General features: G+C 61.1%; 1 protein-coding gene across 1 annotated transcript; it reads left to right on the top strand.

The window, feature by feature from the left end:
- Positions 1-1,520: 1,520 nt before the first annotated feature.
- On the top strand, positions 1,521-12,606 carry LOC125913251 (tyrosine-protein phosphatase non-receptor type 11-like). Its single transcript, XM_049618338.1, has 11 exons — positions 1,521-1,576; positions 7,246-7,368; positions 8,460-8,657; positions 9,300-9,486; positions 9,569-9,688; positions 9,898-10,011; positions 10,168-10,264; positions 10,522-10,601; positions 10,987-11,142; positions 11,362-11,493; positions 12,225-12,606. Exons 1-11 carry the CDS (start codon positions 1,563-1,565, stop codon positions 12,516-12,518), a joined length of 1,515 nt encoding a protein of 504 aa, XP_049474295.1. The 5' UTR covers positions 1,521-1,562; the 3' UTR covers positions 12,519-12,606.
- The last annotated feature ends 39 nt before the right edge of the window (positions 12,607-12,645 follow it).

Genomic DNA, 12,645 nt, shown 5'->3' with positions numbered 1-12,645 from the left:
CGAACTCACAAACCGTGAGATCATGACCTGAGCCATAAACAAGAGTTGGACGCTTAACTAACTGAGCCACACAGGTGCCCCCAAGCATCTGACTCTTGATTTCAGCTCAGGTCATGATCCCAGGGTCGTGGGATCGAGTCCCACTTTGGGCTCTGTCCTGACAGCGTGGAGCCTGCTTGAAATTCTTTCTCTCTTCCGCTGTCCTTCCCCCACACACACACGCATGCTCTCGCCCTCGCACTCTCTCTAAAAAAGAGAAGAGAGGGATTTGGGAGAAGAGTGGATAGGCCTGGGCTGGGCTGGGCAGGGGACACTGATGGAGGCCCTAGGGCGCCTGGGTGGACACCACCCTGATTTCATGTGGAGGGGCCGGGCTTGAGGAGCTGAGAGCCACCTGAATGGAGCCCAGGAAGCCATGTAGTACCAGGTGGGAGGGGTGCTGAACTGAAGTCCAGCACATAAGGGAGCAGGTGGACTGCTCTGGGCGTCGAGTGAGGGGAGAAGAGGACCTCACACCAGGAGGTTAAGGAGAAGGTGGGCCGGTGAGGCCGGGAAGACCAAGAGTGTCTGGGAGCTGATGCTTCCAGAAGGAGGGGGCTCTCAGGGTAACTGCTGCTGAGGGTCAGGACCCGCAGGTGGCCAGGTGAGGTGACCTGGGTGAGTGGGAGAGGAAGCACGGTAGCCAGAGCTGACCTGCTCTCCACATTGGTGCGTAGGGATCTAGGATCAGGGGTTGGAAGCTGCAGAAGTTTCCATGCCTTGGTGTACCACTCCTGAAAAGGTGGCAGAGGGGAGTTGAACAGGAGAGGGCCCCAAAATTCCGAAGGAGGGAATCTCAAGGTTGAGAGCCCAGGTAAATTAGGGTGGTGCTCCCCCGCGAGAGGCTTATGAAAGGTGGTTTGGCCAGTGGGGGCAAGAAACAAGCAGACAGGGGGCAGCTGTAGCAGAAGCAAAGGCTCTGAGGTGAAGGGGGTGTCAGCATCATTTAGGACGTGCGGAGACTGCCTGGTGCGAGTGGCAGAGGTGGAGGGGGGCGAGGGAAGCCCCGTTTCGTAGGAGGGGTTAGAGGAAGATGCGGTTATCACAGTGGATCCGGTAACCCATCCTCCACCTCAACACTTCAGGGGTCTCCTCCTCTGGCTCCGAGTCCCCTCCCCCCACTCCCCATGAGGGGAGCACATCCCCCCTCCCCCCCATTAAGGAGGCAAGGCAGGAAAGGTCTGCGGGTTCTGGGACACGCGGGGGCCGGGACTGATCCGCTGTCGCAGAGCGGCGGAGGCGGCTGGCCAGGCTGGGGGCCACTCGGACCCCTGCCGCCCGGCTCCCTCGCCCTCCGAGCCCGGGACTCCCGCGTGAATCCCCTGGTTCTGAAGTTGGCGCCCTCGAAAACTTCTGCTTTTATCCCAACTTCTCCCAAGCGCGAGAGACGTGTGGGCGTGGCGCCTTTAAGGAAGCTCAGGGACTGGGCTCCGAGTGGGCGGGGCTCCTGGGGGCGGGGCCTTCTTGAAGCGGCCCGAGGGCGCGGCCGCCTGGACCCGCCAAGCGCCCAGCGTGGAGCAGACATGACCTCGCGCAGGTGAGCCAGGGCCGCTAGGTGGCTTGACGCCGCGACCCCTGGAGATGTGCTTTGGGTCCGACGGGCACCGACGGGTTAGCGGTGATATGTCCCCAGGCCTGACCTCCTGGCGCAGCCTGTCTCCACTGCCAGGCCCTTGAGGCTGGGTCTCACCCAGGCAAATGAAAGGACTCTTTCTTAATGGGAGGTGAGGGGCTGGGCCTGGGTGAAGGTCAGAGGTACCCTAACTCTAGGGAACAGAGCATGCCCTGCAGGTGGTGGGTAACAGTGGTTGGAGCCTAGAATGGGCGGCAGGTGTAGACTCTGCCCAGCTCCTGGCTCTGTTTGGGCCATCGGAGCTGTTTTCTGCCAGGTGGGGGCTACCTCTTCCTTCCCCAGGCCTGAAACCCAGGGCAGTAGCACTGAGGGGTCCTGCAGGGTCTAGTTTCCCCTGCTCTAGACTCGGTCCCTTGACCCTGCCTAACTGTAAGGACCAGCTCCCCCTGGACAGGCTCGTCTTTGCTCTAGACCCTCCTGGGGCCGGGTTTAGGGGGCAAGCTTCGCAGAAGGGATTCGAGAGCCTAAGCGGCCGCAGGTCAAGCCAGCTTCCTGCCTCCGTGGAGAGGGAAAATGGGAAATGTGACAGGAACTGGGCACTTCCTGCCCTTTCTGCTGGATCCCTGCTATCTGGGTGTGTGCACACACGCATGTGAACTCAGACTCTAGCGTGCATGTGGATGTGAGTGGGGGGTCATACAGGTGTGAAACACATATCACTAGGGGCTGGGTGAGGCCAGAGGTCACAAGAGGGGTCGTGCTAGGACCCTGCGTGACTCCCTAGATCAATGAGGGGCTGGACAAGGTCTGGGCTTCAGGGTCCAAGGGTATGTCTCTGCCTGAGCAAGATCCCTGGCCCAAGGCGGACGCCACTGCCTCCCCACAGCTCCCACCAGCAGTGCCTCAGTGATGAGGGTCCCGGGATCCCTATGAGGGATGTGGTTAGGAAGCAGCCAGGTACAGAGGCCTCCATCAAGGTCATAGGCTCAGGAGTAGTGGAAATCGGAACTTGTCAGCTCTAAAGCTCTGTGATAATAGCCCAAATTGAGGGAGGAGGAGGTTTTGAGGTCTGGTTGGAATGACCTCTCAGACTCACCTCAGCCTCACTCTTAATTGTTCTCCAGACAAGTTCTGGTGCTCAGAGAAGGCCCAGTCTGTGTCACATGCCTGTGACCTTGCTCCAGCCTGGGAAAGCCCCGAGTAGGGCTCTGCCCACCCTTGCCAACCCCTGTCTGCCCCACCCTGTGGCGACCATCTGGATTGTCACTCCTCTGGCCCCTGGGCCCCTTGCACACCCCTGTCAGGCCTGGGCAGATCTGACTAAAACCCAAGTAAGATCTATCCCCCTGTGCCCAACTCCACCTCGTGTCCCCTTCCAGTCACCCTCTGGCTTGTGAGCCAATGGGCACCTCTGTCAGCTCTGCTCACTCAGGGGCTTCTAGTGCTGTGGGGCAGAACTGGGTGCAGGTACATTGGTACTGATGCCTGGGAGGGGGCCGGATCCTACAGTGGGGTGGGGGCCTGCTACACCCCTCAGGCTTACCCTCTGTTCTAGGAGTTGGAGAAGAAGGTGCATCTCTGGTTAATTTAGTTCTATATAGACAGGGTGGACCTTGGTTCAGTTTCCTCTTGGACCAGAAGGGTCAGGGTCTGAGGATGGGGCGCTGGGAGCAGGGAGAAGGAGAAGGATTATTGCCTGTGCTCTGGGGTCCTGAGGCCTGCAATTCTAACCCAGAATCCTCCACTGGCCTGTGTATTCCCCACCATCACAACAGCATCTGCCCTGCAGGAGTGTCCAGCCGCTATATCGTGTGTGTAGGCGTGTTGACAGGCTGTTCGTGTGCCTTCCAGGGTTCCAAGGTTGGAGCAAGGCCACACGGGGAGGCAGACCAGCCAGTGCCCTGTCTGGGTTCAGGCTGATCCGTTGGGTGACACGGGCTTCCCTGGACTCCAGAGCACTGACGGGGCTCAGCTGGGCCTTGAGGAGTCCGAGCCATTAGACCTGTTGGGAGCCCAGTGTGCCTTGCTCACCCTGCTTGCCCCCCTTCCCTGGGCCTGCAAGGACATGTCACCAGGGCAGAGCTGAGTCACTGACCCATCACAGAGCAGGGAGCGCTTTGGCACAGAGGTGACCCTGGGCCCTGGCACAGAGAGGGTATGGGACTCGGAGATGGGGACCTGTAGCCTCCCCACCTCCTCCCTCCCCCTCAGCCGGGGCCAGCAAGCCTCCTGGCCTGCTGGGTGTCAGCTCCACCTCGAGGCTTGGTTGGGGGATGTGAGGCCCTGCCTCAGCCTGGGATTCTGGAGGGCCGTGGTGTGAGTGGCTGCAACCTCTCAGGACGCCCCGCCCCTGGAGATTTCCACCTGATATACCCAGCGGCAGTTTGTGGGGAAGAGAGGGCAGTGGAAAGTATGACTGAGAGTCCCTGAAAGGACAACAAGGTACCCTGCACCCCTCTCTGTGGCTTTGACTCTGGGCCTCCACCCTCCACCCCTGTCCCCACACTCTGGGCACTGCCCATCTTGGACTGGAATCTGAGGCTGCTGTGGCCAGGGGGAGCGGGCATCTGGGCACAGGATGTGGTTCAGCAGAGTAGGTGGTCCAGGGTGGAGGGGTGGTTGGAAGCTTTCTTCTGGGCTCGGGTCCCCCCCGCCTCCACAGTATCTCATCACGGGTCCGGCGACAGCACAAAGCCATTGCCCTCTTCCCGGTGGCCTTGCCCACTCTCCTGTGATGGGCTCTGGAGGTCACCATGTGGCATCTCCTCTTCTAGGAAGCCTTCCCTGGCAGCCTCACCTGCTGGACCACTTGACCAAAAATTGCCCCCAGGTCTGGCTCCCCTACAAACCCATGTCAGGGAGAACTCAAAACGCTATGCTCAGAATGTGCTCAGGAAGTGCCTGGACAGCGGTAACCCCCATTCCCCAGGGAGAGTGAAAACAGGAGTGTTGCTCAGGCTGGGTGGCCCCAGGCAGGCCACCTGAGCTCCCAGCCCTCTCTGAACCAACACATGGACCCTGGGGAGCCATCAAGGTCAGAACTGAGCCTGCCCTCAGTGAAGACAAGGCTGACACAAAAGTGTAGAGGTGCCCATGGGCTGTTAACAGATGTCCTGTGTAGAAGGTAGGACAGTGGTGGAGGCTGCAGTAAAATGCAGAGACGGTGAGCCGTGCCCAGCAGGGGTGGTTGGTTCTGGGAGCGTTTGGGAGGTAGGACAAGAGGGCTCTGGGGAAGAGAGCACGGAGGGGCTGCGGGTTGGTGACCTGAGCTGTGAGGGGTGGCGGCTCCCTTCACTGAGTGAGCACCATGTAAAAGAACAGGGGCTTGTGGGCATGGCCAGGAGGTTTCAGTTTTGCAAATGTTAAGATAGAAATGTGGCTACGCTTCCAAGTAGAGATGCCGAGGGGAGAAGTACCTATGAGCCCAGGTGGGGCTGGAGGTGTAGAAGGCGCACGGATGCGTAGGCACACGCAGGGCACAGGAGGGGAGCTCTGACATCGACGGGTCAGAAAGAGGAGGGCCCAGCAAAGGGTCCTGGCCAGGTGAGGCAGAAAACCAGGGGGGAGCGGAGAACATGTTTCTAGAAGGAGGCAGGGTGCCTGTGTCAGTCAAATGCTGCTGAGGACTGAGGCCCGACCACAGGTCCCCGAGCCCGATGGGCACCCTCGATGCTGAGGTCTCAGTAGGGCTGGAGGGCAAATGGGTCTGTGAGGACTCAGGCAAGGGCGGACAGTGGAGAGCAGCACAGAGCAAGGGAAGTATCTCCTACCACTGTCAATGGTCTCCGGAGCCACACGTGGCCCTCAGCAGTGAAATGTGGCCGTGTGACTGAGGAACCGGGTCTTGACTTTGCTGAATTTTCATCCATTTACATTCACATTTCAGCGTGCTGTAGGCTGCTGTGCTGGGCACGCCCGTGCAAACTGTGCACACAGACAGCTCCTTGGAGGCGTCAGGACAGGCCCTGAAGGCAGGAGTGAAAGGAAGCCTGATGGACGAGAAGAGCCCAGAGGAGAAGGGTCCTGCAGCTTTAGACGCGTGGTCTAATTTCCATTGTAGAAAAGCCTCCACAGGGCAGGACCATCGTTGCTCCTATTGTTGGGTCAGATCTAAACCTGGGCCCGAAATTCCTGCCGTAACAGGGAAGCAAAAGCTATGAGGGCAAAGAACACAGCAGTTCTGACCCTGGACACGGGCTTATGCACAGCCCTGAGTGAGGGCCCTCCTGGCCTGTCCCCCACTTCATGGCAGAGGCTGTGAAGGAGGACAGTCCCGGGAGGCAGGGCGGGGGGCAGAGGCGGGGTCCCTCTCAGCCTACACTCCCCCCTCACCTCTAGTCCTTTACCAACACCTGCCTCAGTCTGTATCGGGCCCCACGGTTGGCAGAAGGAAGACAGCTCCTGACCTGACCTGCAGCTGCCCAGGCCCTTCTCTCAAGTGAAGCCCATCCATCCACCCACGCCCCCACCATCCGTTTACGTATTCATTCACTTCTTTTTTTTTTAATTTTTTAAAATGTTTATTTATTTTTGAGAGACCGAGCACGAGTGGGGGAGGGGCAGAGAGAGGGAGACACAGAATCCGAAACAGCCTCCAGGTTCTGAGCTGTCGGCACAGAGCCCGACGCAGGGCTCGAACTCATGAACCGAACCATGAGATCGTGACTTGAGCCGAAGTCAGACGCTCAACCGACTGAGCCACCCAGGCGCCCCACGTATTCATTCACTTCTTAATTCAAGTACAGTCACTAATACCCAGGCACTGTTTTCGCCCCTGGGATACAGCACTGCACAGAACAGTTTCTGCCCTTTGCAGCTTAAATCCTTAAGTGGGAGATAGACAGTAAACCAATAAATATATCATGTGTCAGAAGGTGACAAAAACTATGAAGAAAGATAAAGCAAAATAAAATAAAGGATGAGAAATGAGAGGAGTCCTCAGCCATATGGATGTGGGCCAAGGGAGCAGAGAACAGCTAGTATAAAGGCCCTGTGGTCAATGACCTCACGTGAGTGAGGAGCTAGGGCTGGGAAGAGGGGTCAGGGTGGAAGGTAGACCTGAGCCTGTAGGCTGTGCTTTTGTTCTGGGGCGGGGGACAAGGGTGGTCGGGAGGGCTGACTAAGCGACTAACACATTACGGCGCGGTTCCTGGGGCTGCGGCCGGTGCCCCTTGGGAGGTGGTAGCCAACACCACACCGGAAGGAGTGGAGCGAACAGGGTCTGTTGATGGGCTGTGAGGGCAGGAAGGAAGCCCTGGGTGACACTGGAGCACCCCAAGTGCCTTTGGCCTAGCTGGGATGCCCTGGCAAGGCCGGAGGGACCAGACACAGAGTTTGAGGCGAGGTTCCTAATGGTAGCTGTGTGCAGGTGCTGGAGGGTGTCTGTCCCACCCCACCCCAGCTGCAGGGGTCTGCCCATTTGTGTCCCTAGGACCCCATAGCCTCACCTCCTTCCACACAGGCCTCAGGCCCTGTGGTCATTACCCATGCGGGTTTCGAGCAGGGGGGCCAAAACAGGCACCGTGGGTGGAGGTTGGATGTGGGCCGGGATTTTGGGGGACGGGGGGGGGGCGGCCGGAATGTTAGTGTCACCCCAGCTCTCTGGGATCACCAACTTGTGGTCCTCGTGCCAGGTGGTTTCACCCCAACATCAGTGGAGTTGAAGCAGAGAGGCTGCTCCTGTCCAGGGGCCAGCACGGGAGCTTCCTGGCAAGACCCAGCAAGAGCTGCCCAGGGGCCTTCACACTGTCTGTCAGGTGGGTGAAGGTGGGTGGGTGCTACGGCCAGGTGTGAACGGGCCTGAGGCTCCAGGAGCCTCAGCCATCTGAACACCCTCAGCTGGGGGGCAGGTGGGGATCAGTCTCCCTCTCTTCCCAGAGGGGTGTTGGGCATCATCCTGGGCAGTAAGGATCCCTGCTGGGGGCTGGACATCCAAGAATCCGGGTCTTGTCGGGAGGTGGGAGCCAACGGTTTGGCAAGGGGTGGGTGGAAGTCTGGCATTCCTGACCAGATGGCTTCTGAGCAGGAGGGAGTCATTTAGAAGGGCCCGGTGAGGTAGAGAGTTGTCAGGACCTCCCTCCTGCCCTCTGAGGGGTCTGGCATGCTGGACAGGGGCCTCGGTGGCCCTGATTATGATCCCGTGTCCTGGGGATGCTCGCAAATGCTGCCCACAGGGGGTCTGGCTGGAGGCCATGAAAGGGCCACTGCGTAGGGAGGAGGAATGGGAAAGGGCTGCAACCAGCAGAGTGGTGATCAGGGCTGGGGGGGTGGGGGGAGGCTTCCAGAAGGCCTCTAGATCTTTCCAGTTTCTCTGCTAAAACTGAGGCAGCAGGCGTCATGATGCCAGCCCTCAGGATGGACTGAGGTTCTCCACCTCAGAGAGACTCCACCTCGGAGAGACTGAGGTTCTCCCTCCAGGGGCTTCCTGATAGCATCACATGCTGTGACCCTGGGAAAGCCATCTTGAGGGCCCTGTCCCCAGTCAGCTGGAGCCCCTCGGCAGGTGGTCTGGGGTGAGGCAGAGCCCCTTGCGGAGGGCTGTTTTAGCATCTGCCTCCAGGCCAAGGCAGAATCAGGCCTATGGTCTGCAAGCCCAGTCCTGACTGCACGGTGGGGAGGAGGCAGCGGGGGTGGGGTGTCCACCCCCCATGGTGGGGCCCCCACCCTAGCTGGACACGGAGGGGCCTGTCCTTGGCTGTTCCTGATGGAGGAAGAGCACACAGGCAGAGATGTCAGGGCTGGAAAAGCTCAGGGACTGTTCTGGAAACTGAGGGCGGTGATGGGAAGAAGGGGGTTGTGGGGACAGACCCCCCCCCCACAGCAGTGATTGGTGCGCCCACCCTTCCAGGCGCCACGATGAGGTGACACACATCAAGATCCAAAACACGGGGGACTACTATGGCCTCTACGGAGGGGAGAAGTTTGCGACGCTGGCCGAGCTGGTGCAGCACCACACAGGCCAGCACGGGGGGCTGCTCCGCGAGCGTAGCGGGGCCCCCGTCGAGCTCCGGCACCCACTGGGCTGCCGGGACCCCACATCTGAGCGGTGAGCGGCAGGCATCTGCATGTTTGTGAACGTGTGCGTGTCCGAGGGGCGCGGGGTGTGCTGGGCATGGCCCCCGGGGCGTCCTCTGCCCTCCACGGCTCAGGCTCAGGCTTGGGCACAGCTGCAGCAAAGTTGAGGGAGTGTCCCCTGGGGTTCTGGGCACTCGCTGCAGGGGTGGGAGTGGACAGCAGGAGCCCTGTTGCCAGTCTTGTACCTTCCCTCTGGCTGGTGACTCACGTGGGCAGTTTTCTCCAGCCTCAGTTTCCCTGCCTGCCCTGCTGAGGCCTGAAGAGGCTGCATCTGCCAGGGAGGGGGCATGGAGCGGGTCTGGGAAGGTGGCCCTGCCCCTCCTTGCTGGGGACCAGGCTGCCACCTGGTGGCCACCCTGGGCCCCGCAGAGCCCACCTGTCTTGACTCCTGCCTTCTCCTGGGTAGGGTGAGGTGTACTGGTAGGGTGAGGTGAGCTGGGCAGGGCAGGTGTACTGCCGGGGCCCTTGAAGTCTGAGTGGGTCTGTCTGTCTGTCCCTGTGTCTGTGTTCTGGCTTGGAGCCTTCTGGCTGCAGGTGGGTCCGTGTCCCCTCACCTGGCCGGGCCATGGCCTCCAGTCTCACCTGCACTCCTTCCCACCTCCACCTGGGCCAGGTGGTACCATGGGCACCTGTCTGGACAGGAGGCCGAGCAGCTGCTGATGGAAAAAGGACGTCCGGGCACCTTCCTGGTGCGGGAGAGTCGGAGCAAACCCGGGGACTTCGTGCTGTCGGTGCTCACGCAGCCGCTGGACAAGGCAGACCGCCGGCCGCGGGTCACACACATCATGATCCGCTTCCAGGTGGGAGGTGGCAGCAGGGGTGAGGTAGGGGTGTGACTCTGGAGGCGGGCAGCGGCCGGGCCCCTCATTGCTGCCCCTACAGCCAGACGGCACGTATGACGTGGGAGGTGGGGAACGGTTCGACACTCTCAGGGACCTGGTGGAGTGCCACAAGAAGAACCCCATGGTGGAGAAGTCGGGGGTCGTGGTGCACCTCAAGCAGGTACGCCCCAAGGCACATGACCCTTAGGATCCGGAGCGAGCTGCACCCCTGGGGTGGGAGGGCCCCAGGGGCAGCGGTGCCCAGGAGAAAGGATGCTAGCCAGTGCCGAGGGCAGGGTGGCCAATCTGGGGCCAGAGCAGCCGCCCCTGGGGGGCGCTGTGGGGTCTGCTGGACCCTGCGAAGCCTGGACGCAGGCCTCTCCGTGCCAGCCCCTCAAGGCCACGAGGATCAATGCCGCAAGCATCGAGAGCCGAGTACAGGAGCTCACCGGGGCCACTGATGCCGGCGAGAAGGCCAAACAGGGCTTCTGGGAGGAGTTTGAGGTGCCCGCCCCTCTCCCCACCGCCCACTCTCCCACGGACTCCCGTCCTTTGGTGCTGGGGTGAGGGCCAGCAGAGGGGAGGTAGGTCAGTCACTGAAGGCTCTGGGGGAGGGTGGGGCAGCAGGCTGAAGCTTCTGCACCCCCCCCCCCCGCCCAGATGCTGCAGCAGCAGGAATGCCAGCTCCTGTATCCCCGGAAGGAGGGACAGCGGCTGGAGAACAAAGCCAAGAATCGCTACAAGAACATCCTTCCATGTGAGGGCCAGGGGCGGGGGCTTCGTTCGGGGCCAGAGCTCCATCCACTCCATGTGGGGCTCATCTGGCAAGGAGGGGCCCTGGGGAGGTTGAGGCCGGATGTCACTTCCCACCACCGGTGTGACTTTTTCCCTCTTGCACGTTCAGGGCTCCTTCCTCCCTCCTCCTGCTCACCATGCGGTCAGCAGGCAAGGAGGCAGGTGGGTCCATCCCCCCCCCTTCCCCCGGAGACCCGAGCAGTATCTTCCCCTTCCCAGTTGATACCACCCGTGTCACCCTGCATGACGTGGACGACAGCGTGCCTGGAGCCAACTACATCAACGCCAACTACATCAGGGTGGGTGTGCGAGAGACAGGTGTGTGTGGCGGGCTGTGTGCGTAGTCTTGCATGGATCCGACAGACATCCTGAGCCATGTGTGGACACACCAGTCACCCCATCCCCCTATTATGAACCTGGAGCTCTTTCTGGCGGGCCCAGGAACGATCCATGGACCCTGACGGGACAGTAGACATTGTTGGAGAGGGACTGTGGTGGTTTCCAAGGCGTCCTCGGAGTGGGCCGGACTAAATATTGGTCCTGAGCTCCTCCCTCACCTAGGGCAGGAGGGGCTGTGTGTGAGCCACCTGCGGCTACTTTGCACATCGTTTGCATAGACTTGCATCGTCCTCTGGCACTTTAAATCCTGGAAACTGCAGACACCAGGCCCCCATCCCCTTACAGAGTGATCCAGAAGAGAAGCCAGGCCATGGACAGGGCAAGGTATACATCGCTACCCAGGGCTGTCTGCAGACCACAGTGGCGGCCTTCTGGGCGATGGTGCACCAGGAGAACACACGTGTCATTGTCATGGCCACAAGGGAGGTGGAGCGAGGCCGGGTATGAGCTTGGGTTTGACAGCCCTGTCCCCACCATGTGTTCGTGTGGTGGCTGGCCCAGCCTCTCTTCTCCTGCAGCCTTTGGGAAGCTGGGGGGAGTGGCGGGCCACTCTGGAAAGACCCTGCGGATGCATGTGCATGCATGAGTCCCCACAGGGCACAGGGGCAAGGGCACAGGTGGCCTTCCAGCACAGCTGATGCAATGCACCCTCCCTCCCAGAACAAATGTTTCCGATACTGGCCAGAGCTGCATGGCCGCCAAGAACATGGCCGTGTGTGTGTCTGCAACTTGGCTGAGCACCAGGCCCAGGGCTACTGTGTGCGGGAACTGCAGGTGTGGCGGCCAGATCAGGTGAGCCTAGAGGGCCACAAGATATGCGGGGCCAGGGTCACAGTGGTCAGGAAGTCCCCAGGTCTGCGCTGGGGGTGAGCCCTGTGCTGGGAGAGAAAACCCACCCACCCATGTGGCTCCATCCAAGCCCATCGGCCTTGGGGATATTCATATCCCTCAACCCAGTGGGCACAGTCCTGGCCCGGGCTCTACTGGGCAGTGTTCACAGGCAGGCCACAATCTCAACCTTAGGCCGCTGGTCCCGGGTGCCCGGCTCCAGGGTGGCCTCACACCCACACCGCCTCGCCCTCCCCAGTCTTTCCCTGCGCCAACTGAGCAGGTTCAGTGCCCTTCATATGCCAGTGGTACCTATTTTCGTGTCAGGCACAGATCCCTTCCCATGCCCCACCCCGTCCCTTATGTCTAACCATCCCTTTGGTTCTTCCCAAATGGAGGTCGTTGTCCCTGAAACTTGCTCCCTCACCCCATCACACCCCCTTCCTTCCCCTAGGGGCCTGAGCCACCTGGGGCCATCTGAGGGCCCCCACGCCCTGAATTCCCTATTTCCCTCCCAACCCTTTCTGCTCAGCCTTGACCCTGCTGGTCACTCCTTATGGCAATCCCCGCCTCCTCCCAGCTCGTGCCCTGGGGGTGCGGAGGTCACGGCAGTGCCACTCTGACCCTGTGGCCCGGCCCCGCCTGGGAACTGCTCATTCTGGCCTGGCTGGCACTCACCAGCCCGCCCTGCCCAGGGGGAGCCACCGCGCACAGTGAAGCACTACCAGTACTTCAGTTGGCCAGACCACGGGGTCCCGGCCGAGCCGGCCGGCGTCCTCGACTTCCTGGACCAAGTGAACAGGGCACAGAACAGCATGCCAGGGGCCGGACCCATGGTGGTGCATTGCAGGTGCGATCGGGGATGGGGTGGGCGGGCAACGCAGGTGCCACCCGAGGCGGGGCCGCGGCCTTCTCCCCTAACCTCTTCCCAGGCCTCCTGGTCCGTCCCCACAGCGCCGGCATCGGACGCACTGGCACCATCATCGTGATTGACATCCTGGTGGACATCATCCGCAGGCAGGGTGAGCCGCGCGGCCCCCTCCCGCAGGCCAGCCCCTCCTATCTAGGCCCTCTCCTCCCGGCTACCCCGCCTCCCCGGCGCCGGCCCCGCCCCCC

The sequence above is a fragment of the Panthera uncia genome (genome assembly GCF_023721935.1).
Source record: "Panthera uncia isolate 11264 chromosome C1 unlocalized genomic scaffold, Puncia_PCG_1.0 HiC_scaffold_4, whole genome shotgun sequence".
In the NCBI taxonomy this organism is placed as follows: Eukaryota; Metazoa; Chordata; class Mammalia; order Carnivora; family Felidae; genus Panthera; species Panthera uncia.
Note: the sequence above shows the minus strand (reverse complement) of the source record. Positions and strands in the feature narration are given on the sequence as shown.

Coding starts and splice junctions, on each gene's coding strand:
- LOC125913251 (XM_049618338.1), top strand. Junction 9,689..9,897: donor TCGTGGTGCACCTCAAGCAG/GTACGCCCCAAG, acceptor TCTCCGTGCCAG/CCCCTCAAGGCCACGAGGAT. Junction 10,265..10,521: donor CTACAAGAACATCCTTCCAT/GTGAGGGCCAGG, acceptor TCCCCTTCCCAG/TTGATACCACCCGTGTCACC.